Genomic DNA, 26,798 nt, shown 5'->3' with positions numbered 1-26,798 from the left:
TTCGAGTGCTGAAGAGGGCTCAGAACTAAACAAAAAAATGGGTAGAGTCATACTGCTTTTAGCAGTCAGACCTTTTCTCCACTGGAATGTGGAAATAAGGGTGTGCTGCAGCCAAGCAGAGTACGTCTAGGGTGCTCTTACTGGTAAGACACAGTAAACGCTGGATGGATGGATGGATGGATGGATGGATGGATGGATGGATGGAAACTAAGTTTTGGAGGAAAGAAATTCATAGGAAAGGATGATGAGACCCAGGGGCACCAAATGGCCACAGAAGAAAAGGGCCTGGTAGCCCAGAGAAGGTGATTATGCCTTTGGGAGTGCCCTAATGCCAGTGGCAACTGCCATAGCACTGCTGTTTTATGGTGAGGGCTCTGGTTTACCCACTGCCAGCTGAAAGGGGAGTGATCAGGAGGGAAGGAGAACTGCAGGTGGCACAGTGGTGGAGCAGGGAGAACCCAGGTCTAGATGAAAAATCATTTCCAATCTAACACACCTTCTAGAATGTGCATCCTGACCAGCTCCGATCTTTCAGGCCGGGAACGAATCTTCCGTTTCAGATAATCTTCTGTCTGTAGAAAAAAACCGACAACAGGCTCTCAATCCAGATCACAACACCTGGCATGAACAGGTGTTGGTCACCTCTGCGGCCCCCACAGTCTCAGCTCAAGACTGCAGGGTTCTGAGGCCAGAGGAGGCCGCGTCACGTCCAACTGCACTACCAAAGCCGCCAATCATCTGTCAAGACCATTTGTCTCTCTGAGGTTGAACTACTATTTTTTAATAGATTACTTTTACGACAATAAACTACATGCTCACTGAAGAAAATCTAGAGACTTAGAAAAAGAGTAAGACATTTTTAATCATCCACTGTTAGAATTTTGAGTTATTTGTTTCTAATCATTCTTCCACATAGAAGATAAGCTTAATTTTGCAGGGTTATAATCATACTGAAGTGTAATTTTATATCCCGTTTCAAAATTTTTAGCATTGCATCATCTCATGAGCATTTTCCATTCATTCTGAAGAATGCCAAATGGAATACTAATTTTGAGACATGCTGTTATAGTTATAACATGCTGTTACAGTTCCTTAAAACCCAGTGTCCTCAATTTTGCATTTCTGAGACTCCAGGCAAACTAAACCATTCCAGAGAGCCACCCCACTGCCTCGTGCCAATGTTATAATAAATGTGTGACCCCAGATGTGTCTGATTTCAAAGCCTATGCTCTTAACTTCTGTACCACTGTTTTTCAAAACCCTAGGTCAAGATCATTAGTGGGCAGCACCAGCACAGGACAGAACAGAATAGAATGGAAGAAAATTGCAAATAAAAATAGCACAGCACACTCCATGTAGTAAAGGTAAAGATTTGGCCCCCGCCCTGGGGGTCTGCGGCCTCAGTTCTCCAGATGAGCAGCAGAGTGCCAGCCTTAGGGTGGTGCTGAGCTCTCCAGGAGATGGTTCCAGATGCCCTGGGGAGGGGGCTGATCACCCATCTACAGTGGGCAGAAGTATTACATGGCTGCTGAGAAGATGGTAAAAGGCACTGGACACTGCAGGTCTTCACGGCCCTAAGAGGAGTATTTTCTGACTAAGGGAAGTTCTAGACAGCAGCCAGCACTGATTAAGAGAATAGCTGGAGTCCACAGGCCAGCCCTGCCAGTTACTAGTTAACCTCTCTCAGCGATACCTATAAGGAAAATCACCCCTCATTCGGAAGAACTGATGATAACAAACAAGAAATTGCTAAAACTTCACATATAAAAGTGCTTATTAAATAACAGTTGCTGTAATTAGTTAATATTTGCCCCTTGCCTACTTAAGAAGCAGTCTAGGAATCACTGCCAAGTCTTATGACTGGTTTGGGGGCACAGGCAATGCCACCTTCCCCCTAACCCCGTATTCTCTAACCCAGCAACTGAAACAGGGTAGTTCATGACTGCCTTGGCTCCCAGGACCCATGACCTCATCTTCCCACTCATTCTGAGCACTAATCAAGATTTTCCTTAGAGAAAATTTTAAAATAAAAAGACAACAGTAAGAAAAGTCTCAGAGGCAAATAATTCAGTCTCTGAAAAAGTGTGGGTCTTAAGGAGCTCCAGCCTGTGAGTCTCCGTTTGGGGAGGTTCTCTTCCCTTGTCTGCTACATAAAGTGAAGAGGGTGGGAGGGGGAAGCATGTTCTGGCGACTTCCCCATCTCCACCCACACTGGGCAGCAGAATATCCCCCCAAGGCCCCGGAGGGAACTGAAACTGACGGGGACAGGGGAGCAAGCCAGGTGCTGCAGCATGAACCTGGGCTCAGACAGGGGCCAGCTTCTGCTTCCACAGCCTCAGCAGACACAGGGTGGGGGCGTGGGGGGGGCCGACACACACAGGGACCAGAAAGGTTCCCTGTTCCTTAGACTGTCCCCCCTGGACAGATGTGGGCAGCGCAGTCATGGAGGGACACTACTCAGCAAGCATTCCCTTGGCTGGTGTTCATATCCCAACATCTACAAAAGGTTAAGCGGAATTAATGATGGGGAAATAGTAGTGGTCTCCAAAGCGAGGCGGAGAGAGGGGGTCGGTATATGCCCTTAAGTGCACTAAAAAGAGGAAGTCTCTTTGATCGTGTTCCTTACCATCAAGGTGAGAGGTGGCTGGGGATGGGGATAGGGATGAAGCAGGAAAAGCAGAGCCCTCTGAGCCAGGGCTGACGCTGGACTCAAAGGAACACAGGCCCTGAAAACGCTCCGTGGCCGTCCCTGGGGAGGAACGGCGCCTTACCCTGGCCCGCTCCAAGCTCCTTCTCTGCTCATGAAACGCAGCTGGACTTTTCAAAGCTGTTGGGAGAAGAATCAAAAAAGAATTACTTTATAGTGAAAGATCACGCCTACTACTATAATTTACAGTGAGAAGGTGCCTTAAACTCAAGTTAATTTTAGCAGTGCTACTAGCAGACGCTGAAATGCAGACAAAAACGGCACCTGAGCAAGCATTTATCTTTATGGTTGAGCTCCCCCATTGAAACTGTTCCGGTTACTTTCTTGCTAGGAGAATTGTCATGGCCTAGGCACGGGCGCTACCACCTGTGCCCACCCGAACTACACCCGAACTTCAGAAAGTGCCAGGCCCTGCTGCTCCACGGCAGCCGCACAGCCCTCCCCACAGTAGGTCTCAAAGACACCTGCCAGGAGGCGCATGCACAGGGAGGGCAGGCCTGCAGGTCAGGCCCCCTTCACCTCTTGGCCCTCTGTAGGAACCACAAGTGACCAAACTGTGTAAATGGGGCAGTTAAAGCAAAAGGACATGCAGCCACTTGGGTGCCATTTCCTTCTTCACTTCAGCTGCTATTAATAGCAGTGGCTAAAATTAACCTGAATTTCATCTCAAAGGACTAAAAGAACTTCACAGTGATGGTATGGCTGACCCCGGTGCACACGATCAGCAGCTGACAAGAAGGGCTGGCCGCAGTCGCCATCAAGGTTGAGGCTCTATTCTGGGGCTACCACCACTCAGACCACAGGGCTCCACTCAGCAAACACGCTGAGGAGGGCAGATGAAGGCAGGGTCCTCACAAATGCAGCACTGGAGGAGAGTTTTCTTGTTAAAAACTCAGCTGTGAGGACAAAGGATAAGTTGGGACACCCTGAGGCTAAGGGGGAAATGACTTGACTCACTTCAGGTAGGGAAGCCAGCAATAAGGGAGAAATTACAAGACGTTGGTCAGTTTCACTTCTGCTGCCTAGCATTTCTGAACAGCTGTGAAACTGTGTGCGGAGATAACTTTTGCCAGGCTGCTAGCTGTGGTGGGAGGGCAGGGGCGAGGAGACGCTAAAAGTAGCAAGCGCACAGATAGGACCCTATCCTGCCCCGGACTCTGTGCTTCCTCCTCACACCCCACCCTGTGGAGGCTGGGCCTTAGCAACAGCATCCCAGAAGAAAGTTCCAAATGTCTTTTTCGAAAATTTAAATCTTGGGCCTCCTCGGTGGCGCAGCGGGTTGAGCGCAGCGCTGTGAAGCTGTCCACAGCCTCTGCACTGTGGGTTCAATTCCCAGCCGGCCAGGGAGATTCCCACATGGCGAGGCAGATCTCTCCTGCCTCACCCGCTGCTCCCCTCAGCAGTGTACTTCAGTCGTTCTGCATGTTCTGTTCCCCACTCTGTCTCTGGTGAATCCTCTCACCCTCCCGCGCCTCTGCCTGTACCCCAGTGCTTGTATAAATAAATAAAAAAAAATTTAAATCTTCTGGAAAGATTTTTTCTAAGTCTTAGGATAAAAAAGAAACCACTTTAAAAGATCTGCTGAGACCCTACCCGACTCCTAACAGCAGGGGGAGCTCTAGATTTAACAAATCATAATCGGCACAGCTCCAGGAAGAACCAGCCCAGGCTCCGGCCCCAGCTGGCTGGAGCATTCCAGGGCACTCACTAGCCAGGAAGTCCCAGTTCCAAGCTGGGCAGGCCCGTACTGCGCATCTCAGTGGGCGAGCACAGCCCCTGCACCGGCTTCTATGAGGTAAAGCCGGCTCAACTCTGAAATCAGTCTCCAAAAGCCCTGATCAGCAGGCATCTGTGCTGGGTGTAATGGCCCAGCAGGGAGTGAATATACAGCCTCACTCTTGCAGAGTTTATCACATGGGTGAGACATTAAAGGCAATCAAAGAAAAAATTCGCAGTGTTCACCCACTGCCCTGTGTGCCTGACCCTTTCCACAGCACTCACTGACTGACATTCTTCACAAACTCCTATCTTCCTTAGGTGGTGGTGTCCGTCTCCCACCACTAGAACCACCTCCATCATGACAGGGATGGGGATTAGTCTATTTCTTTCATGTCTACCAGTATCCCTAGTGCTGAGAGTACCCAGCACAGAATTCATTCAATAAACGAATGAATTGTCTATAGGACGTGATTACAAAGTGGATACAGCAGCAAATGGCTGTGCATAATCGACACACCTCCGGCGACCATGCTAAGGGAATGAGACAGAGAAGCACAGCAACACACAAAAAAAGGTTTTAAAGTTTAAACTTCAGTCCCCTGTAGAGACCCCCAAAAAGAGTCCAAGTTAACCTGTGAGGACGGGTCCAAGTGGGAAGGTACAATCACCCTGCACCCCCTCCTCCCCGCCTCCCTGCTGCCTCCATGACTGCCAGAGGGGTCAGAATATTACTCAGAGATTTCATTTCCCCAGAAACCCCTAGAAGGCGGTCAAAAGAGAAGCCCCCCAAAACCAATGCAAACCAAGAGCTGTGCACACAATTTACAGGAATACATGCTGCTCGTGCCGGAGAGCACTTCTGGACCCCTTCAGAGCTGGTTCCGCTGGATCATCTGCCCCACTTTGTGTGAACAGAGGGAATTTGAATCATGTACTGGAAGGAAAAATAGCCAAGTTCCTCTCAAATCGAAAGAACAGAAGTAGCTAAGGGGCGTGGTGTTCTTAATCAGAGTTTCAGATTTAGATGTTGGTCCCATCCCTGGTAGGCTGTGGCCACCAACTAATATTCTATTCCCTCTCTCCTTATTCTTGCCCTCGCCCTTATTCTTGCTCCCCTTGCCTGTCTGCAGCCTTAATTAAATTAGGTCATTTGTGAATTAGAAAAAGAAATATGTGTCAATTTTCTTAAAACAAACCTGGGCCTCCCTGGTGGCGCAAGGGGTTAAGCACTTCACGATGAAGCAATCCGAAGCCTCTGCAACGCGAGTTCCATCCCCGCTGGCCAGGGAGCAACCCACATGGCGCACAGACCTCTCCTGGCTCGCCCGCTGCTCCCCTCTGCAGTGTATTTCAGTCAGTCTGCCTGTTCTGTTCCCCACTCTGTCTCTGGTGAATCCTCTCACCCCCCGCATCTCTGGCCTGTACCCCAGCTCTTGTATGCATAAACAGATAAATCTTTAAAAAAAAAAAAAACTGCTCTCCACTTGCAAAGCAGAGCTTGCCCCATGCTCCGCGCATCTACGGGCTTCCTGGTCCACAGAGCTGGTGCATTCTGGGAGGGACTGGTCTTCACTGTAAAGAACAGCAGTCAATACAAACCCCCTTAAAAGTCAACAGATCGGGCCTCCCAGGTGGCGCAGTGGTTGAACACTAGGTTGTGAAGCTGCCCGCAGCCTCTGCAGCACCGGTTCAATCCTCGGCCACCAGGCGAGGGTCCCACATGGCGCGCAGACGTCTCCTGCCGCCCGCTGCTCCCCTCAGCAGTATATTTTGTCCACCTGCCTGTTCTGCTCCCTGCTTTGGCTCTGGTGAATTCTCTCACTCTCCCGTGCTTCTGACTGTACCCAGTGCTTGTATAAATAAATAAATCTTTAAAAAAAAAAAGTCAACGGATCTAGGCCTCCCCGGTGGCGCAGTGGGTTGAGGCATTGTGAGGCTGTCTGCAGCCTCCGCAGTGCAGGTTTGGTTCCTGGCTGGCAGGGAGATGCCCACATGGCAGGGCAGACCTCTCCTGCCTCACCCCCCCTCCTGTGCCTCTGGCCTGTACCCCAGTTCTTGTATAAATAATCTTTTAAAAAAAAAAGTCAATGGATCGGGGCCTCCCTGGTGGCGCAAGGGTTTAAGAAGCAGCCTATGAAGCTATTCGAAGCACAAATTCAATCTCCAGCAAGGGAGGAAACCCACATGGCGCAGCAGACCTCTCCTGTCTCTCCCACTGCTCCCGTCAGCAGTGTATTTCAGTCAATCTGCCTGTTCTGTTCCCCACTCTGTCTCTGATGAATGAATCCTCTCACCCCTCACACCTCTGGCCTGTACCCCAGCTCTTGTATGCATAAATAAATAAATCTTTAAAAGAAAAAGTCAATGGATCACATTAATTTAGGTCCTCAAACCTGAGCTTTCCCACCAGCAGCCCTAGACTGACTTAAATATGCAGGCAAATGAAAATCTTCTAGGAGAAGAAAGCAGTGCTAGAAACACATCTCAACGAGGAATGAAAGCAATGGACCACCACGCCTCATTTCCTCCTCATTAAGGAAAATTTAATTTAGGTGCCTGGGCCTGAATGTCACTTTATTAGTGTTGACATAATAAAAACCATGGTTCCTATTCTTGTTAACAAATATGCCAGAGTCTCCCCACCAACCATGTACTCAGAGGAACTTCAAGGCTACCCCAGAGGACAGCTAACAGATAAACGCCCTGCCGTGGCCCACACAGCCCCCCTTGCAGGCAAGCCTGCGGGAGTCTTCCTCTACTGGGAAGCCGTGGGCAGACACACAGTGCCGCTGCAGGGCGAGCATGAGCACGGGGGCATACACACCCAAGTCAGGTGGGAACCCACACTCATCCACCCACCTACCAGGAACAGGTCTTAAGCACCCAGGTACTATGTATGCTAGGTTCCAAGACGAGGATATACAGGATGGGCTCCTGGGCCTCAAAAACACAGCTCATGGTTTGATCAGGGAAATGACAACCACAAAACAAGATGGACTGCAGTGACAGAGGCCATTCACAGGGATGCAGAGGACAGGAGCAGCAGAATGCAGCCTGAGAAAAGAGAGTGAACCGGTCAGGTAGGTTTTACAGAGAAAGCCCCAAGTGAATGGAAAAGAAACACCAAGGGGAGATAAGGGAGGCAGTGAGGTTTCCTCTGAGGTTGAAAGGGCACATGTTCAGTTCACGAGAGACACCAGCAGTCTGCCATGGCAGGACCAAGGCGTTCATGTGGGGACAACGAGGCTGGAAGGGGAGGCAGGCCCTGCTCATGACGAGCTTGATTGTGCTTTGTAGGGGCCTCTGCACCTGGGAAGACATAGCAGACACTATTCTCTATCCCTCCCGCTAAGTACAACTAAAAACTCTGCACACTGCATAGGTTCTGGAAAGTGGAGAGAATAATGCAGACTGACTAGGGACCTGAGGACCTGCAAACCACACAGGGATGAGCTCCCTGAGTTCCCTTTTTGCTTCACACATCCCAGACTTGGAGCTGAAGACAACAAAGACCGATGGAGCAGACAAAAAGCCCCAACAAAACCTACTCTCGTTAGTCAAAGACCAAGAAAAGAGCAGCCCACTAAGAGAAAACCTTAGACAATAATGACTCTGCTCCAGCCCAACACCACTGAAAAGACAATGGCCTCACCTGTCTCCCATCAGAAACGGCCAGGTGGGGCCTTACCAGGCTGGGCCGATACTCCTGGCCCAGACTCACACTTCTGGTCCAGTCCGGGCAGTGTCAAGAAGGCCAAACAAGACCAAGTAGGTGGCCGCCATCCAGCGGCGGCGAGGCTGCCCGCCCTCCCTACTGAAGTGACTGTCAGAAGGGCTGGTGAAGTCAGGGCTTTCACCAGGGCCCAGGATAACAAAGTGCATTTCCCAAGAATGTGGACACTCTCACGAAACTAAAATAACATCACACCTGAGGAGATCAACATTAACTCAGTCATATAATCTAATTTACAGTTCATATTTGAATTTTGATTATCTGCAAAATGTCTTTTTTTTTTTTTTTAAAGATTTATTTTTTTATACAAGAGCCGGGGCACAGGCCAGAAACATGGGAGGGTGAGAGGATTCACCGGAGACAGAGTGGGGAACAGAACAGGCAGAATGGCTGAAATACACTGCTGAGGGGAGCAGCGGGCGAGACAGGAGAGATCTGCTTCACCATGTGGGATTCTCCCAGGCCGGCTGGGATCGATACCACGCTGCAGGGGCTGTGGACAGCTTCACAGTGCGGCGCTCAACCGCCTGCGCCACCAGGGAGGCCCTCCAAAATGTCTTCTGTAGCAGTTAATTTTTCCTTAACTCAAGATTTAATTTGCCTCTTTGGTCACAACCTAGAATATTATTGCTCCTGCCTTTTTCTGTTTTTCATAACACTGACTTAAGTATCTAAGCCCACTGTCCTGCAGGAAGAATGCCCTATATTCTGAGTTTGTCTGTTTCCTCATGATTAGAAATAGGCTAAACAAGAAGGGGCAAGAAGACGAAATAGGTGATATGTACTTAGCAGCAGGAGGCACATGAGCTCATGCTGTCCAACCACTGACAGCGCTGCAAGTTTGAAAGGAGCACCAGGTATCCCATCATCTTAAAGGTAGCATTTCTGCTTTGTAATTAATACATAATCTGTTGGGCAACATTTTGAGGCCATGTGAAAATCTTGCTCCCTAACCACCATTTACCTAAGGACTTAGGCATGTGGTGATGATCCCCACTTGAAATCAATGAGGAGATAGGGCTCCACTAGTGACTAAGAGGGCACTTAAAAGAACAAAATGGGGGTGACTGGGTGAATGGTTGTGCCATTCACACTCTCAACAGGGGATACAGGAAGAGTAAGTAGGGACAGGGTGGGAGAGTGTGCTCAGTTTGAGGCATGTTGACTATGAGCTGTGACATGTCACACAGAGAAGTGGAAGTGGGTGTGTAAGAGTATGTGTGGGGGGGTGTGTGTGAGAGAGACATCATCTAGGGATCACATGATATGCAGAGACAGAAGAAAATACTTCCCAGACTGAATCTTAAGAGAATCCCAGAATTTTAGGAAGGGTGATTGGAAAAAAGGGAACACCAGGAGGCTCTCGGAGGTGGAGAGGCAAGGCTGTTATCAGGAGTAAGCTTTCAGAAAAGAGGCGTAGGCAGAAAGAGCGAGGTGTTAACAGTGAGCAGATCGTACAGTTTCTGGACGTGGCCAGTGGTCTCAGTCGTGCCAGTGGGTTGGTGGAGAAAGAAACTAAGACAACAAGTTGAGGAGTGAGAGGTGAGGAAGTGGAGTTGCACCCTAGAGGTGCTAATGGTTACCCCCTCACTAGCTCATCCTTCCGGCATCCACTTGACCACTTGCGTGAGACCAGGTTTTGGCTCCCAGGGAGCTCAGGCTCGCCACGCAGCAGCAGGTGGGGCAGGCTAACGGCAGGGCACTGGGAGAGAAGGACAGGGTACTTGGAGCAGTAAGGGAAAGAGTTCTGAGTGAGACCTGCAGGGCAGGGAGGGAGCCCTGAGCCATCTGGGAAGATGAAGAAGAGCGAGAGCGACTTCCCAGCAGGAACCTGCCTGAGGGACAGGAGGCAGAGCAGAGTGAACAGAGATGTCCAGGAGGAGCTGCAGGGACACAGAGCCCCAGAGGGCCTTGGAGGGCTTTGGACACTATACTGTTCTCAAGTGGTCTGGAGAAAAGAGCAGGGAAGAGGAATTTCTGTCCTTGTCAAACCTGCCACTGACACGAAGGCTCCTGAGAGTGACATAAAGAAAGAGACTAGCTGCAAATGGCTCGTTTTCCCTTTGGTATTTGCAGTTTGCAGGCAATTACCTTAACCAAGCTTCCCTGCACATGCTGTTTCTGCACATTGTATAATGGAGAACTGACTTGCTCTAGGTCACATCTGAATTAACTACGGAATGAAGATTAGACTGATTTTTCTGATCCCCAAATCAGATCTTTTACGTTTATTTCAGCAGGAGAGAGGGAGTGTGGGGCGGAGAAAAGATACTTCCTTAATCAAGTATCTCCCCCCCTCCAAAATGTGACAGCTGCAAAACAACAACGATTTTAACCTCCTCTTCCACATTTGCCTGCTCCTGGCTATTCCTCGGAAAAGAAATACTGGCAATGGAACAAAAGGGAGGACTTCAGGAACAACTTCAGAACTGTCAGGGAGGCACACATTCTCCCCTCCTTTCCCTCCAGCCCTCTCAAAGGGGCCAACATAGCTCAAAAGGGACCTACCGTATCATCAGACTGTCCCAAGTTAGCGGGGTCTTTTGCCACGTCCCCTGGCCCTAGGACAGAAATCTGCTACACAGCTCCAGGCAGCTCAGTAGCTCTATCAAACGACCACTGTGCTAGCACAAGGCCACAAGAGAAGCAGGCAAGCAGGCTTTTTCCAGCACTAGAGACATGGTCACAAGCTATCTCTCTACCTAAGCATTTCACAGTAGCCTCACCTGTCTTAGAAATCTGTCATCAACTTCTGAACCACCTGGGCAGGGCTATCCTCTAGTTAGAGCTCCTGGGAGGGCAGAATAACAATATGCTGTCACTAAAAACAAAGGGGACACATGTCAACAGCACTGGGCCCAGTGGGGCAAGAGCCATTTGCAGCAGCTCTCCTACCTACCTGTGATTATGCAGGTTCCTCTTTTTCTCTCCTTTCCTTAAGAAAACTGTCCTTTTGAAATATTAAAAAAAAATTGCAGGTATCTGAGAAATGCAGATTCCCGAGTTTTAGTCTTTTTTTAAGATTTATTTATTTATGCATACAAGAACTGGGGTATGGGCCAGAGGTACGGAGGGTGAGAGGATTCACCAGAGACAGACTGGGGAACAGAACAGGCAGACTGACTGAAATACACTGCTGAGGAGAGCTGCGGGCGAGTCAGGAGAGGTCTGCTGCGCCATGTGGGTAGCTCCTTGGCCGGCAGGGGATCGAACTCATGCTGCAGAGGCTGCGGATTGCTTCATAGGCTGCATCTTAACCCCTTGCGCCCCCAGGGAGGCCCCTGGGTTTTAGTCTTTAATAAGGTCTTTGAGGATTCTGGCTCCACTAAAATTTGAAAACCAATGTTTCCCTAGTCCAAAAGGCAGAGGAAAGGTGACACTGCAGATGAGAAAGGGATTCTTAGTCTGCTTATTCTGCATTACCAGGAGCTAACTGTCCAGGATGTGCAGTCAATAAGGACTTCATCATGTAAAAGCTTGATTCAAAATGTCGACTCTGCTGACCACACAGATGCTCACAACTTGGTCAAGTTCTATCTCCTAAGCCCCTTTTAGGATCATTGCTTGGAGTTGCAAAGCATGTATTTCTGAAAGTTTCCTGGAACCCTGGGATAGTGCCTAATTCAACTGGGATATCCTGCTGTTATGACCAAGATCCTGGAAATGGCACTCATTAAAAAGGAGTTACAGAAACTCAGTCATTGGCATCAGTACAGGAAATGGGGAGGGCCACACACAGGATGAACAATAAAGCGCAGAGGTCGGCTGTGGTGCCAGTGTGTAAGGGCTTGTGCTGGTGTCAGCTAGGTCACTGTGCATGGGAGTCCCCATCCAGGCAGAGCAGTAGCTCTCAACCCGGGCACACTGTACCAACTTTAGGATATCTATGCATTCCCAGAAATTGTGTACTCAATTTTGGGTCCTTTCTAGATAACTAATTAGAGGATGTGTAAGATTTTCCAAGGAGCATCAATGACACAAAAGAAACCAAGAGCCTCTGCTTTAACCAAGGGCTGTCACGACTCACGTGGGAAGACACCCATGGCGTGCAAGCCAGACGACCAGCAGAGAGGAACCGCAGCTCGGAGGGCTTAAAAATGCCAGGGCTACTCTCACCCCATCAGTTTTTCCCTCACCCTCATGCTTACTTCACCTGACCACAGGTCCTGATCGAATACTGCTTTCAATTTTCAAACTTGAAATTCTGCCAGAAGCACAGCAGGCTGTCATAAAATTCCCCTGTCAGGAAGACCCATTAGACTATCACCTTCAGGAAGCTGGAAGGCCTGGATTGGATCTGCCTCTGTCTTTCAGAGGCGGTGTGACTGTGGACAAATCCTAGCACCCCTATGATTCTCAGTATCCTCATCCTCAAAATGGCAATTAACTACTGCACCAAAGACACGTGGGCTAAGTAAAGTGAAAGTGCTGCTGTCTCCAGGAAGGGCTGTTAAGCCCCAGGCACTGCTGCTGGTTTAACTTTTTTGTGTCATCCTCCTTCTGAAGGAAACAGAAAATGCTGTGAGTTCACTGGGCTGACGTCCATCTTTTGTCTGTTTTCAGATATCATAGCAAAATGCCTACAAAAACATCCTGCAACCAAGACCAACAGCCAGAGCTGTACCCCCAGTTCCAGTAGCTAGCCATGACAATGAAAATAGAATTAAAATTGTGTCAGTAAGTTGGGGTGGTGGGGTGTGGGGGAGGGCCACACATGCTGAGGCAAGCAAGGATCCAGACTGACAGTGACATGCTTCCTGCACATCCTGTTTTGGTGTACAGGCCTGCCACCACCCCTGGGCTGGGAGGTCGCCCACACCCAAGCCAGCAGGAGAGCCAACAACCAAGAGGCAATAAAAAGTGGAGGCTCAAGGATGCTAAATCTCCTCCTTCTCGGGAGTGCAAGTTGCTCCAGAGTCTCCCCTGACCCATGGATGGTGAGAGACAACAACCAGGAGGAAAGGTCAGCACTTGGTCTTATGAAAATCAACTGGTACAGTGAATTCCAAGAGGTTAAAATCTCAGGGCTAAAATATTTTGAACTTGGCCTTCCAAGTTTTTCTGACACACATGCCAGCCATGTTGACACCTGGTTTCCACACCCTGGACCAGTCTGATCCTCCAGATCACTGTCTCTCTCACACACAAAAGCTGTCACCTTTTTGAAGTCTCATAATCAATATACCTAATTTCATCTGCTTAGATACAAGTTCCAAATCACCTTTGCCCTTCTACAAACAATATTCCATAAGCCTAAATACTCCCCTTGAGTGGATAATTCCTTAGGACTTGAATTGTTTGGGTAAAATGAGCAAGTAGCATCAACAAGTGACTTTATAAACTCCTTTACTATTCTGAAAAGAAGCTGGCCTTGCAGAGCTCCGATATTTCAAGAACTAATAATTACATGAAGGTGAATACCTACTAAAATTTTTATTTATATATATTATATATTGTATTCTTTTTTACTAAATATATATTTTTATTTATATCTTTTACCTCATTGTGCCTACTAAAATTTTTAGATAGGAAGCTGTACCAAGCACTCACATAAAGAAGACCACTCTTGGTGGCTTGTTCAATGGAGCGCTCTACTGGACTGCCCTTCGGATTCTACAAAGACTGCACCTGGAATGCAGACGACTCGCTTGAGAGTCCTTTATTAGAATTTGTTAGCAACTGGTCACCCCATCAGTTTTTCCCTCACCCTCATGCTTACTTCACCTGACCACAGGTCCTGATCGAATACTGCTTTCAATTTTCAAACTTGAAATTCTGCCAGAAGCACAGCAGGCTGTCATAAAATTCCCCTGTCAGGAAGACCCATCAGACTATCACCTTCAGGAAGCTGGAAGGCCTGGATTGGATCTGCCTCTGTCTTTCAGAGGCGGTGAGGTAGAAACACAGTCTACAAGAGCAGGGAATGATGAGAAAGGTGGCACCTATCAGAAATGCAGCCTAAAACACCAGAGAGTGATGTGCCCAGCTGATCTTTTCCTTGGAAAAGAGAAGATTCCTGAGGCCGTATGATCTCTGGGGCATATGACTAACAAAATTTTCTCTCAGCTTCAAATCTAGGGATCAAGTGAACCCTAATCCTGGCTTCCACACTATATTTTATGGCTTTTTTTTTTTTTTAAGATTTATTTATTTATACATACAAGAGCTGTGGTACAGGCCAGAGGTGCGGGGATGAGAGGATTCACCAGAGACAGAGCAGGGAACAGAACAGGCAGACTGACTGAGGGGAGCAGCGGGTGCAACAGGAGAGGTCAGCTGCGCCATGTGGCTATCTCCCTGGTCGGCCGGGGATCAAATTCGTGCTGCAGAGGCTGCGGTTTGCTTCATAGTGCTGTGTTCAACCTTGTGCCACCAGGGAGGCCCTTTGCTGTAGTGTTTTTAAATGCCATTTTAAAGTTGGGGTTCAACCTCAGTGAGATAGTGACATTATTGTGCAGAAGATACAATGTGTCTCAATTAGGTGGGGGTTCTCTGGTTCTTAAAAAAAAAAAAGGTGGTGCTGTACACCTGAAACTAATATAATGTTATGTCAAGACATCAACTGTCTAATGTGTCAACTATGTCAGAAAGAAAAGAAAGAGGGCTTCCCCAGTGGCGCAGCGGTTGAGCACGGGGTTGCGAAGCTGCCCGCAGCCTCTGCAGTGCCGGTTCGATCCCCGGCTGCTCCCTGGCCACCAGAGGAGGGTCCCACATGGCGTGCAGACCTTTCCTGCCGCCCACTGCTCCCCTCAGCGGTGTCCTTCAGTCCTTCTGCCTGTTCTGCATCCTGCTCTGACTCTGGTGAATTCTCTCACCCTCCCGCGCTTCTGACTGTACCCAGTGCTTGTATGAATGAATGAATGAATGAATAAATAATAAATAAATAAATCAATCAATCAATCTTTAGAGGAGGGGAGGGGAGGGAGGGAGGGGAAGGGAGGGGAGGGGAGGGAGGGGAGGGGGGGAGGGGAGGGGAGGGGAGGGGAGGGGAGGGAGGGGAGGGAGGGGAGGGAGGAGGAGAGGGGAGGAGAGGGGAGGGAGGGAGGGAGGGGAGAGAGAGGAGAGGAGAGGAGAGGAGAGGAGAGGAGAGGAGAGGAGAGGAGAGGAGAGGAGAGGAGAGGAGAGGAGAGGAGAGGAGAGGAGAGGAGAGAGAGAGAGGAGAGGAGAGGAGAGGAGAGGAGAGGAGAGGAGAGGAGAGCTCTCTGATCTAAAGACAACTATATCTAAAGAGTTAAATGGATCACAATGAAATTCATGAGTGAGCCTCTGAAGAGCAGCAGGAGTTTGAGGACACAGACCGACCTGCAGCAGCAGGCAAACTGTAGGGTACTGAGCTCCTGCTCGGAAGAGATCCTGGTCAGATCATAGCCACACTTCTTTGACTCACAGGGACAATTTAAAAACGACAACACCGAGCTGCCAGAAACTCCCAGAGGACTGGAAAAATGGGGAAAGACCAAGGCCCAGGAGCAGGTCTCTCTCACTCCAGCCTCCCACCCAAACTCATGATCCACAAGCAACTGTCCAGACATGGTACCTCGGACATCATACAAGTGACATTTCTGTGAAGCCCACCATTTTGTTATCTTATAAACTCTGCAAGTTAAAAGGCAGGGCAGAGCCTTTCTACCTTAAATCAGACCCTCTTCTACTTTGGTATCACCACCATGTCCTCACTGGTAAAGTTTTCTGTCTCTCAGCAGTGATCTGGAAATTTGAAAACTAACAAACAAAAAAAAAACACATTATTTCCAATCCAACCACCTGATTTGTTTTTTCATTTATTTAAGAGAGGTTAAGAAATAAGCACCACCACGGACAACAATCCTGTTAATACACAGCCCAAGGGGATGAGTCTTAACAGAGTAGTTCTTTGACTTAACAATTTTCAGTAATTGTTTTTAATCCATAGGCAGACAGAAAAGTGGGATTAAGAAGGACTTTATTTACTGAAACATAGTTCCTTCCTATTCTTAAAAGCTGCTTTGATAAAACTTAATGAGCTAAATTAAAGTGGCCTTCACAGTCACAAGGTGATAGATGCCAGCTAACACTCCTCTAATTCCTGAGAACAATACTACCTACATTTCACATCTACAAACAATACACATCTCATCTCTCTCCAAACTAACACTGGGGGGTAGGAAAGAGAGTTAATACCCCATCTTATAAGAGTAGAAGCTGAGTTCAGGAAAGTTAACTGAGCTGCCCAAAGTCACATCACTCCTAAGTGACAAAGAGAGACCTAAAACACTGTTTAATGTAATAGCCACTAGTCACATATGACTACTTAGATTAAAATAATATGGGGAATTTAGCTCTATACTCAAACTAGCCATATGTCAAGTGTTCGATACACATGTGGCTAGTGTAAATAAATAAGACTACTTCTACTGAAAGTGCTACTGGACAGGGCTGCTGTAAAGGATAGCTCTTGGATTCACAGTATTTATAGCCTGGACTGATGGTGGCAAAGTTAAATCAAAGTCTTCTCATTACAAGAAACTCTGAGGCTTCATGAGGTTGGTTTATCTTCTTAAGGGTAACAAAAACTAAAAATTAGTTCTAAAAGTTTAAGCAAAATGAATGTGAGCCAAATGAATCAGAAAAGAGATTCTTGAAACTCAGTTTGCACATCTGGTGAAGAATAATAGAATAATTCCCTAACACAAATAACCAAAAATGATTACTAAGAAGAATATGATTACTAAGAAAAGGAAGCACAGTAATCAATTCTGATACTCCCAGCCATAAAACAACCTTTTGTCAGGGTTTAGAAGAAATTTCTTCCTAGTGCAGGGCTGTTACATGAGGGCCCACAAAAATGACAGGTTAGATTAGCTGTGAGCGCCACAACAGGGCCACACTGTCACTTTGCTAAAGCCAGCAGCTGAGGTGTGACAAAGGGCTCAAACTGTAGATCTGAAGGGTTAAGGAGTCAAGCTATGCTGAAGCTTATTAAAAATACAGAGCTGCAGAATTCACGCTTTCCAGTTTCAACATGAGTGAGCTATTCTGGGCCTACTGCAGATCCACGACCCAGTCAAAACTAGCAGGCCAAGTTGTTCATTTTTTCACTCAGCAACATGTTCGCACACCTTTCAGGTGGAAGGTGGTTTTGAATCTAGTGGACTGACACTGGCTGGCTGACCTCTCACTCTTACTCTGGATTCTCTCAGCCACTGCCATGTATTATTGTCTGGGTACAAAGAAACACCATTTAATACGAAAAAACAAACTTGCTGAACAGACAGAGCAAGGCATCACATTTCAATGCTTGCCTACTGAGATTTTTCTACCACGTGTCCATGGGAAAAGAACCGAGGGCCAAGTACAGCATTAGCGTATGCTACTCTATGCTTCCCAAGGAGCCACAACAGAAGAACAAAAGGCTGAGAAGGAAGAGACAAATGAAGCTGTTCTCTCATATCCAGAAAGATTACAGGAGACTTTTCCCTCATTTGTCTGCAGAAGAGAACTTCCACATTTCCCTTTAAAAGGCTAGTCCTCTGCAGCAGCTCTCATTGCCAGAACATTTTTCCTAATTTTCACCTTAACCTTATGACTTTATACACCTTTAAATGCCAAAAAGACAGGCTGTGGGGGAAGTTTTCTTGAGAACAGTGTGTACCACGCATGCTCCATCCCTTCTGTGAGTCTTCTTCCTGGACAGAGCAGCATTCTTGGTCTTAAAATTTGCACTTAAATACCAGCTTCCTATCTGTGTCATCTCTTCTCTCCCTCAAGACATGCAGAGCTTCAGACAGTATTAAAGAAAGCTCAGGACCTGGAATATGTAAGCCTCTGTTATCCAGCACTCTGCAGGGGTTAAGAAGTGTTAAATTTGAGACACATGTTTACAAGATGAGAATGGAGGATCCCTGAAAATGACCCTGTTTGAAGACACATAGGAAACCAACCCCTAAATGCCATGTTTTGATGCCATGACCAGAGCATATCAAAGGGCCCAGGGGTATTTAGGGACTAGGAGATTTCTCTAATTCCTGAACTTTGTGGACAGACCATACCAAGACTTTGAACAATGTGCAGAAGCATGATCACCCCTTGAAGACAAGGCACCGCTCAAGACATGGCATCCCGCAGACAGGACGTCAGAGCTGAGAGCCAGCCCGATGCAGGAGCTGGGTATGAGCTCTCTGATAAATGAGGTGGGTGAGTTTTTCTCCCCAGAGCCAGAAAAAAAATTGGGAGAGAAGACTCTGATAAAACATATAAATGACATGGCAGAACACAGACTTGATGATACTGATTGTGGACCCTCGCTATATCCTGTTGCACCATGAACTTTAAATATAAAGGCACTTTTCAGAAACTCCTCAGGCCAACAAGACAGGAATGGAAGTGAGCACTTCAAATCAGATGTTACTCTTCCAGTCTCTGATAATCAACAGCAACATACTGATCTTTTACAATCTACCTCCAGCTCTGCTCTTATTTTCCTTGAAAGTTGAGAAGGGATGTTGGTGGGGGATGGCAGGTGGGGAGTGTGAGGGAGACGAGGGTGTAAGATCACCACATCAGTTAGGGCAGTGGGCGCAGGGCCATGGTGAGGAAATAGGGCTGTCAAAGAGGGGAGAGTTGGCAAAATGAAAAAGAGCCTCATCTTTGGGGATTCAGGACTCTATTTGTGAGGCATTAAGTATGTGGATAAGCAGGGAATGTCACACCTGAAATACTTCCAGGCCTCAATATTTTCACTCATAATCCAGGAATTCACTACCTACTTTCATCACTAGGAAAGCTAAAAACCAAACTGTATCCATGGCTCTTAGTGTGAGGGGAGACATTCTCATAGTGGCAGCTCATTTCTATTCCTGTATGAAGCGCAATAATACTTGCTTCATTGATTCAAAGACCAACTGAAGCATAAAATTAGAGACTCAGAACACTATAGAACCTGGGCTCCTGACAGAATAGGAATGTTGTTTCAAATTCTATACCCAGAATTCCAAGTTTGCAACAGAGTGGTATCTGTTCCTGTCTGTCTCTCATTCTCATTCTCTCTTGCACACTCGCGCGTGCACAAACACACAATTTTATGACTAGCTATCTTCCTTCATTCATTCAGAGCCAGGCACTGGGGACATAAATATAATAAGATAGTTTTTCAAGGCAGTCACAAGTTAGTTAGCGGGACAAACACACGAGCAGATAGCTGCAGTAACTGAAGCATCATTTGTCTTGACAACATGGGGCATTATACAAGCAATGCTTGTATAAAGCGATATTCAGCACATCTACTGAACTGTGATTTCAACAGTATCAAGTCAAAGAACGATGCAAGAACATGTGCCCTTGTGTGGCTTTTATGTTCGGAACATGGTACGGGTCCTGAAAAGCAGTGCATTCTCAGAACTAGTACTATCACTGCGGCCAGCACCCCACCCATGAGCACTGAGTTGCCCTTTATTTTGTGTGCGGGTAAATTCTAGTTGCCCAAATAAACCATTAAACGTCTTGAGGGCAGGTACCAAGCCTTATATATTTTTAATCTCTACAGCATCTGGGACACAGAGTAGATGTTAAGCACACCATGTCGGTGGTGACAGGGACAAGCAGAGGAGATGCTGGCTAAACTGTTCCTCTACAAAGGCCTGCAGACTGGCAGACAGGGAGCACTGTAAAGTACAACACCGTCCTACATGATGAAACCACCGACCCACTGTTGAAGACATCTGCTCTATATGACACTTCAAGGATTGGGGTAGGGAGTCCTTCACCGAAGGCCAGAGAGGAGGGCAGCATAATGTGGATGAGCGGTTTGGTAGTAAATTGCAGTAAACAAAAACATGCATAAATCCTCTAGAAAGGATAGAAATAGATGACAGATTCTTTATAGTTGTTATATAGTTCTAGCTCTTAGAAATGTAGTCATTATAAATCAACTCCCATCCTTACTTGCTTAAAAGCCTTCAATGGTTTCCCAATGTACTTAAAAACAAAATCCATCTCCTTCATTCTGGCCCCATAGTCCCCTTGTCAATCGCAACTTGCCCCTGCTCTCCCCTCACTCACCAGACCCAAGACACACTGGCTTCCTTGGTGTTTCAAGCACACACTAGGCCTTAGACCTGCTCTCCCCACTCCCTGGGCCCTCTTCCTGCTTCTGAATGGCTGACTCCATCTTATCCCCCAGATCTCAGTTCAAATACTTCCTCCTGAGGGAAACCTTTTTGTCCATTTTATCCAGAGTAACACCCCATCTCATTGCTATTCTTGTTGACACACCAACCAGTTAATTTATTTCATAAAACTCACATGCTCTGAATTTATGCTCTGAACTTATCTTGTTTATCTGTTCCCTTGTTTATTTAATGGTCTTCTCCTGCTAAATATAAACCTCCTGAGAGTAGGAGTTGGATTTATCTCGTATCAATGGGCATCTATCAGGTATGCAAATATTCTGAATGAAGAATTAGGAGAATGCAGTGGCAGTACATTAGCAGGCCCTGAGTTAAAGTGAAAAGCATCAGTTCTCCACTATGGAAGCAGAAGCTGCTGCCTGCCTTTGTTTTAAAACCCATTAGGGCACCCAAGCAGCAGCCCAAGTGCTCTGCCGATGACTAACAAGAATGTCAAAAAGAGCAAAATTGTGCTGGCTCCATTTTCCACTTTTAAAGCGCTGCTGGTATTAAAAGCAAGTTTTCTTGGTTTCATTTCTCCCCAAGTGATGCAGTTCTGTGCACATCGAGCCCAGCGCTGTGATAATACTTACCAACGACCCCATGCACTCACACCCATGCCAGCCCCGGGGGAACCAAGGGCCTCCATGTAAGTAATACTGTGCTTGATTCAAAATGCCAGGTGGAAAAGTGCATGTAGTCCCCGGGAACGTGAACACTACGGCTAAACAAATCCAAGAAGTGCTTTCTTTCTCACAATACCCCAGCTCAAGATCTGCTCCTCTTATAAGAGGAAGTGTAACTGGGCGTAGAAACCCTTTTAAAGGTGCAAGTCAAAAGCTAAAGATGATTCAGAAGCACCATTAAACCTAATGCTGGTCTTTCACTGAACCTGATCAGCCAGGGCAGTTGTCTTAAGTATGTGATTGAGAGTCCCTGAAATAGGAAAAGTGAGAGAAAAAAAAAAGTGATAAACGAAACCAGTCCCCGTTTTCTGTCAGATGCATCCCATGGTGCACTGGGTGCACACCACCATGTCCGACGTGCACCTCTACCAGAGCAAGAGCACAGCGCAGTACTCACGCGGCATGATCCCTTGGCTGACCAGTTCCTCCCGTGTCCGGCGCTGCTGGAGCTTCAACTGCAGCACTGCAAGGCAGCAAAGAGAGAGGGGAGATGAAGGATCAACTGGGCATTCCTCCACAAAAAACACATTTTCAAATGCAAAGTCAGTCTCCAAAACAGGAGAGTGTAGTGTGGAAGAAGGATCCCCTGCGCTTATGACTGTAATTGCAGAAGTGGCCTGATACAGCAGGGTTTCCGTATTCTGCTGTGGGCGGCAGGAGGAAGTTGCAAAGGGTCTTGCAGAGAGATAACAATCCACAAAGTACCAAAGTCTTGCCTAATAGCTCAAAACTTCCTACAACATGGTCCTCCTCCTAACACTGAAAACACAAATTCTTAACTCAAAGAAAATACAGACAGGCTCACCAGCCAGAAGAAATTTTCTAGGAGTCCTAAACTTTTTCTTGCTTTTTGTAGCAGAAGCTCACCACCGTAAGCATAGTGATACAGCTATTCTTGTGATCAAGAAGGACTGATCATTGTAAAATCTTTTTTGTCATATCTAAAAAGTATTCCTATCTTCAGCAAGCAATGCATTTCTCTAGGCCAGACAATAGTTTATCATTAATACAACTCTCTTTTTCCTCTTCCTCCTCACGTAGAGGTGAATCAACCACCAGATTCAAAGCACACCTGGGCTAGGGGAGCCTCACAGGGGTGCTCCTCCCTCCACCTTGGCAACACCATTTGACAAAACAACTTAATAGGGATTTTTTTAAGTTAAAAGTCAATTATCTCGGGCCTCCCCGGTGGCGCAGCGGTTGAGCGCTGGGTTGCGAAGCTGCCCGCGGCCTCTGTGGCGCCGGTTCGATCCCCGGCTGCTCCCCGGCCACCGGAGGAGGGTCCCACATGGCGCGCAGACCTCTCCTGCCGCCCGCTGCTCCCCTCAGCAGTGTACTTCGGTCCTTCTGCCTGCTCTGCTCCCCGCTCTGGCTCTGGTGAATTCTCTCACCCTCCCCGCACTTCTGACTGTACCCAGTGCATGTATAAACAAAACAAACAAACAAATAAATAAATAAATAAAATGCCTCTATAAAAAAAAAAAAAAAAGTCAATTATCTCCATTTCAAATGCCAATGAAACCTAAAGGGTGTTTCCACTACTCAACATGCAGAAAGAAGATGGCTCGGCTTTCACTGAGATGCTAAGTAAGAAAATACTCAGTGAAGGAGGGTGCAGAGGATCGCATAAAGTCCCCCTATATGATAAGCCTTCCATGAAAAGGCTCCTGCAAGTCACCTATGAGGAGGACCTGCACCGATGAGGAATCCTCTATTACCAAAATAACTGCCTTTTCCATCCATAGAGCAATTTTCAAAAAAGTCTCCAAAAATAGCAGTGGTAGACTCATGCTCAGGCCTCAAATTCAGCAGGTCTAAAGTTGAACTAGTCTTTCTGCCAAAAACCTAATCCATTTCCCAACCTTTAAATCTCTTTAATTGGTCTCATTATCCTCCCCAGTACTAATAATAAATTTCTGGGCCAATTTCAACTCTACCACCTCCTCAAGCTCCTACCTCCTCAAACCCACCACACCAGGATTTTGCAGGTTGTGGCGACAACTCAGGCTTGTGCCCTTGCTCTCATGGTCGCTCCCATTCTAAGCCACACCAGGCATGGCTGTCCAATCACTCTTCCTCAAGTACCACATACTTTTCCCAGATCTTCAGTTGCTTCGCCTGGAAAGCTTCACCTCTTCACCTGACCTTCCTGACTCCACAGCATTCAGAATTACTACAGGTCTTCTGTGAGCTACCACTTGTTATAAAAAGTATAGAGTTTGCCCTGCTTAATAGTTATGAGTATCTCTTATCTCTCCTACTAGTTTGTAACTCCTGGAGGACAGGATATATAACTTATTAATACATGTTCCCCATAACAGTTAACACACAGTATTTAATAATTATTCATTGAATTGAACTGGATTTCAAAACGATGATACATACAGTGTGTGAAATCTAATCAGAAGGTTACTACGTTACTATTATCATTTTTAAAAAAGATTTATTTATTTATGCATACAAGGACTGGGGTACAGGCAAGAGGTGCAGGAGGGTGAGAGAATTCACCAGAGACAGAATGGGGAACAGAACAGGCAGACTGACTGAAATACACTGCTGAGGGGAGCAGTGGACAAGACAGGAGAGGTCTGCTGTACCATGTGGGTCAGCTCTCTGGCCAGGGATCGAACTCTTGCTGCAGTGACTGCCGATAGCTTCATAGTACTGCATCTTAACCCCTTGCGCCACCAGGGAGGCCCCTACTATAATCATTATTACTAACAACACTTAAAAACAAATCCTTGCAGAATAAAACAAAAACAGTAACTGCACACTAATAGTTAGCATTTATAGAACATGACGTGTAGTTTCATGTTTTAACTCATTTAATCTTCATAAGTCCCCTATGAAGAAAAAGGTATTATTAATACTATTTTACTGATAAGGAAAATGAGGCCCAGAAAGATTACACAATTTACTTAAGATTATCCCAGGAAAAAGACTAATTATAATAAAGTAAAAATCAAAATCAACAAGCAACTATAAACCAGAGACACACTGTGGGGGGGCGTGGGGGGGGAGTAGGATCAAAACAAGTGGGGGTGGGAATTGTATGGGGACTATAACCAAGATGAAAATGCATACACTGGGCCTCCCCTGGTGGTGCAGGTGGTTGAGCACAGCCTCTGCAGCACGGGTTTGATCGCAGCTGGCCAGTGAGGGTCCCACACGGCAAAGCAGACCTCTTCTGTCTGCTCCCCTCAGCAGTGTATTTCATCAGTCTGCCTATTCTGTTCCCTGCTTTGTCTCTGGTGAATCCTCTCATCCTCCCGTGATTCTGGCCTGTACCCCAGTTCTTGTATAAATAAATAATCTTTTTTAAAAAAAGAAAAAAAATGCATACATTGTGCAAAAATGAAAAATGATGTAAAAAATATATAAAATTTTAAAAATACTAAATTAAAAAATAATTTAATAATTCATCTTCAGAAAATACCTTAAGAGCCACATATTCTGTGCTCACTGCAGGAAGTACCAAATTAGGAGTATATTTAATATTAAATTAATATATTTAATGCACATCCCTCACTAAGAAATATCTACTAGTTCAAATGATTATTCTCATAGTGCTCAAACAAGGAGATTCAAGAGAGTAGGAATTCGACCAAACTCATTTTCAAATTGCTGTGATTTCCTCTCCATTGCAAGTCAGTAAAAACTAAACAAAAGTACCTATTTGTGTACTGACATGAGTCTTTATTTCTTCACTGTTACTGAATTCCATAAATTTAATATATCATCTGTTTTCAAACGTGTCTATGCAAGCAGCCTATATATAGATGAACAGATGCCTTCAAAGTTGACGAATGGTGAATCAACTGAGTTAGCTGCTTGCCAGAAAATGACTGCAATAAAAGGAAAATAAATCAAACTGTGAAGTGGGGGATCCTTAGTGTCCCACTCTTCATGGAAATAGCTGTTTTCTTTCAGTATCAAACAGCAGCAATCACCTATTATTTGAATAATTGGTTACTTGGGAAATTAAAGGAGTGAACAATCCTATTAGGACCACGGAAATGTAATGATGACATTCCAAGAATTGGACATATCAAACAACTGGGTCAATGAGGACTGAAAAGAAAAAGTAGGGCCTCCCCGGTGGCGCAGCGGTTGAGCGCTGGGTTGTGAGGCTGGCGGCAGCCTCTGCCGCGCCGGTTCGATCCCTGGCTGCTCCCCGGCCACCGGAAGAGGGTCCCACGTGGCGCGCAGACCTCTCCTGCCACCCGCTGCTCCCCTCAGCAGTGTACTTCGGTCCTTCTGCCTGTTCTGCTCCCCACTCTGGCTCTGGTGAGTTCTCTCACCCTCCCGTGCTTCTGACTGTACCCAGTGCTTGTATAAATAAATAAATAAAATCTTTTAAAAAAAAGAAAAAGTAAAAGTAAGTGGTGCTCTGTTGGGTAAATAGTTTTCAGGCTTTTCTGCCCTCCCACCTTTAGGATTGTCCTGCCTGATGGGTCACCTGCAGTTGTTACACTGTTGTGCTGTTTACTTCTGTGGGCCAGCGGAGGAGTATTGAGATAATCACCAAGAGAAGCAGAAGTAGGAGAGAGGCAGGAGAGAGGAGGAGAGAAAGAAGGGCAGAGAAGCCCAGAATGAAGACTTGCCTGGGGCCTGGAGGCCTGCCGGCCTTGTGGCCCCTGGGCACCCCTGCTTGCCGTGTACCTGGTTGTTGCAATGCATGTTAAGCTCAGTAAAAGCCTGAGAAAACCACCAAGGCTCCAGGACTCCTCCTTTACCCTGGTCTGCTCAAATCCTAGAGTACCTGCCCTGTACCCCTTCCTTGCACTACATGCTCTTTATTTATTTGTTTATTTATTATTTTAATATTCCCCATACAATTACAGCTCCCTTATTTTGACCCCAAGCCCTCCTTTCCCCGCCCCCCAACCCCCATATAGTGTCTCTGGTTCATAGTTGTTTGTTGATTTTGATATTTTCTTTCTCATAGTTATTCTTTTTCCTGGTCCCTTATTTAAGTTTTCTAGATCCCTGCTATGAGTGAGACCATCCGGTATTTTTCTTTTTCTTTCTGGCTTATTTCGCTGAGCATGATCCCTTCCAGCGCCATCCATGTTGCTGCAAATTGCATGTGTTTATCTTTTTTGAATGCTGAGTAATATTCCATGGTGTATATGTACCACATCTTCTTGATCCAGTCATCTATTTTTGGGCATTTGGGTTGTTTCCAAAGCTTAGCTATTGTAAACAGTGCTGCTATAAACATAGGGGTGCAGGTGCTCTTTGGAATGGATGTTTCTGTGTCCTTTGGGTAAATACCTAGGAGTGGAATTGCTGGATCCTATGGAAGCTCTATGTTTAGTAGGTCAAGAAATCTCCACACAGCTCTCCATAGTGGTTGGACCAGTTTGCACTCCCACCAGCAGTGCAGGAGAGTTCCTTTTTCTCCACAACCTCGCCAACATTTGTTGTTGCTAGTTTTTTTAATATGTGCCATTCTCACTGGTGTAAGATGGTATCTCATTGTAGTTCTTATTTGCATTTCCCCGATTACAAGTGATGTTGAACATTTTTTCATACGCCTGTTGGCCATTTGCATTTCCTTTTCAGAGAAGTTTCTTTTTAGCTCTTCTGCCCATTTTTGATTGGATTATTTTCTTTGTTTTTGTTGAGACTCATCAGCTCTTTGTAGATTTTTGTGATCAGTCCTTTATCATTAGTGTTGACTACATGCTCTTTAAACTCAGCTCTGTGGCTTCCACTGGTCATTGGTCCTGGATTTCACTGGATAGAGATGAGCAGCTGTGTAGACTGTTCCTAATTTATTAATTGACTATTGACTGATTCCGCCA

At 46.4% G+C, this 26,798-nt stretch overlaps 1 protein-coding gene across 4 annotated transcripts in view; it reads right to left on the bottom strand.

The window, feature by feature from the left end:
• The window catches only part of MRTFA (myocardin related transcription factor A), a 140,791-nt gene that overhangs the window by 14,321 nt on the left and 99,672 nt on the right, over nucleotides 1-26,798 (bottom strand). For all 4 annotated transcript variants that reach the window (XM_037513500.2, XM_054696021.1, XM_037513504.2 and 1 more), the window contains 3 exons: nucleotides 21,386-21,451; nucleotides 2,772-2,827; nucleotides 497-572 (listed from right to left, as the gene is read on the bottom strand). In XM_037513500.2, the coding sequence (XP_037369397.1) occupies nucleotides 497-572; nucleotides 2,772-2,827; nucleotides 21,386-21,451 (198 nt within the window). The remainder of the gene's footprint in view (nucleotides 1-496; nucleotides 573-2,771; nucleotides 2,828-21,385; nucleotides 21,452-26,798) is intronic.

Source organism: Talpa occidentalis, unplaced genomic scaffold, assembly GCF_014898055.3.
Source record: "Talpa occidentalis isolate TD23 unplaced genomic scaffold, MPIMG_talOcc4v2.1 talOcc4.16, whole genome shotgun sequence".
Taxonomy (NCBI): domain Eukaryota; kingdom Metazoa; phylum Chordata; class Mammalia; order Eulipotyphla; family Talpidae; genus Talpa; species Talpa occidentalis.
The sequence above is the reverse complement of the archived record's forward strand: the minus strand, read 5'-3'. Positions and strand labels throughout refer to the sequence as shown.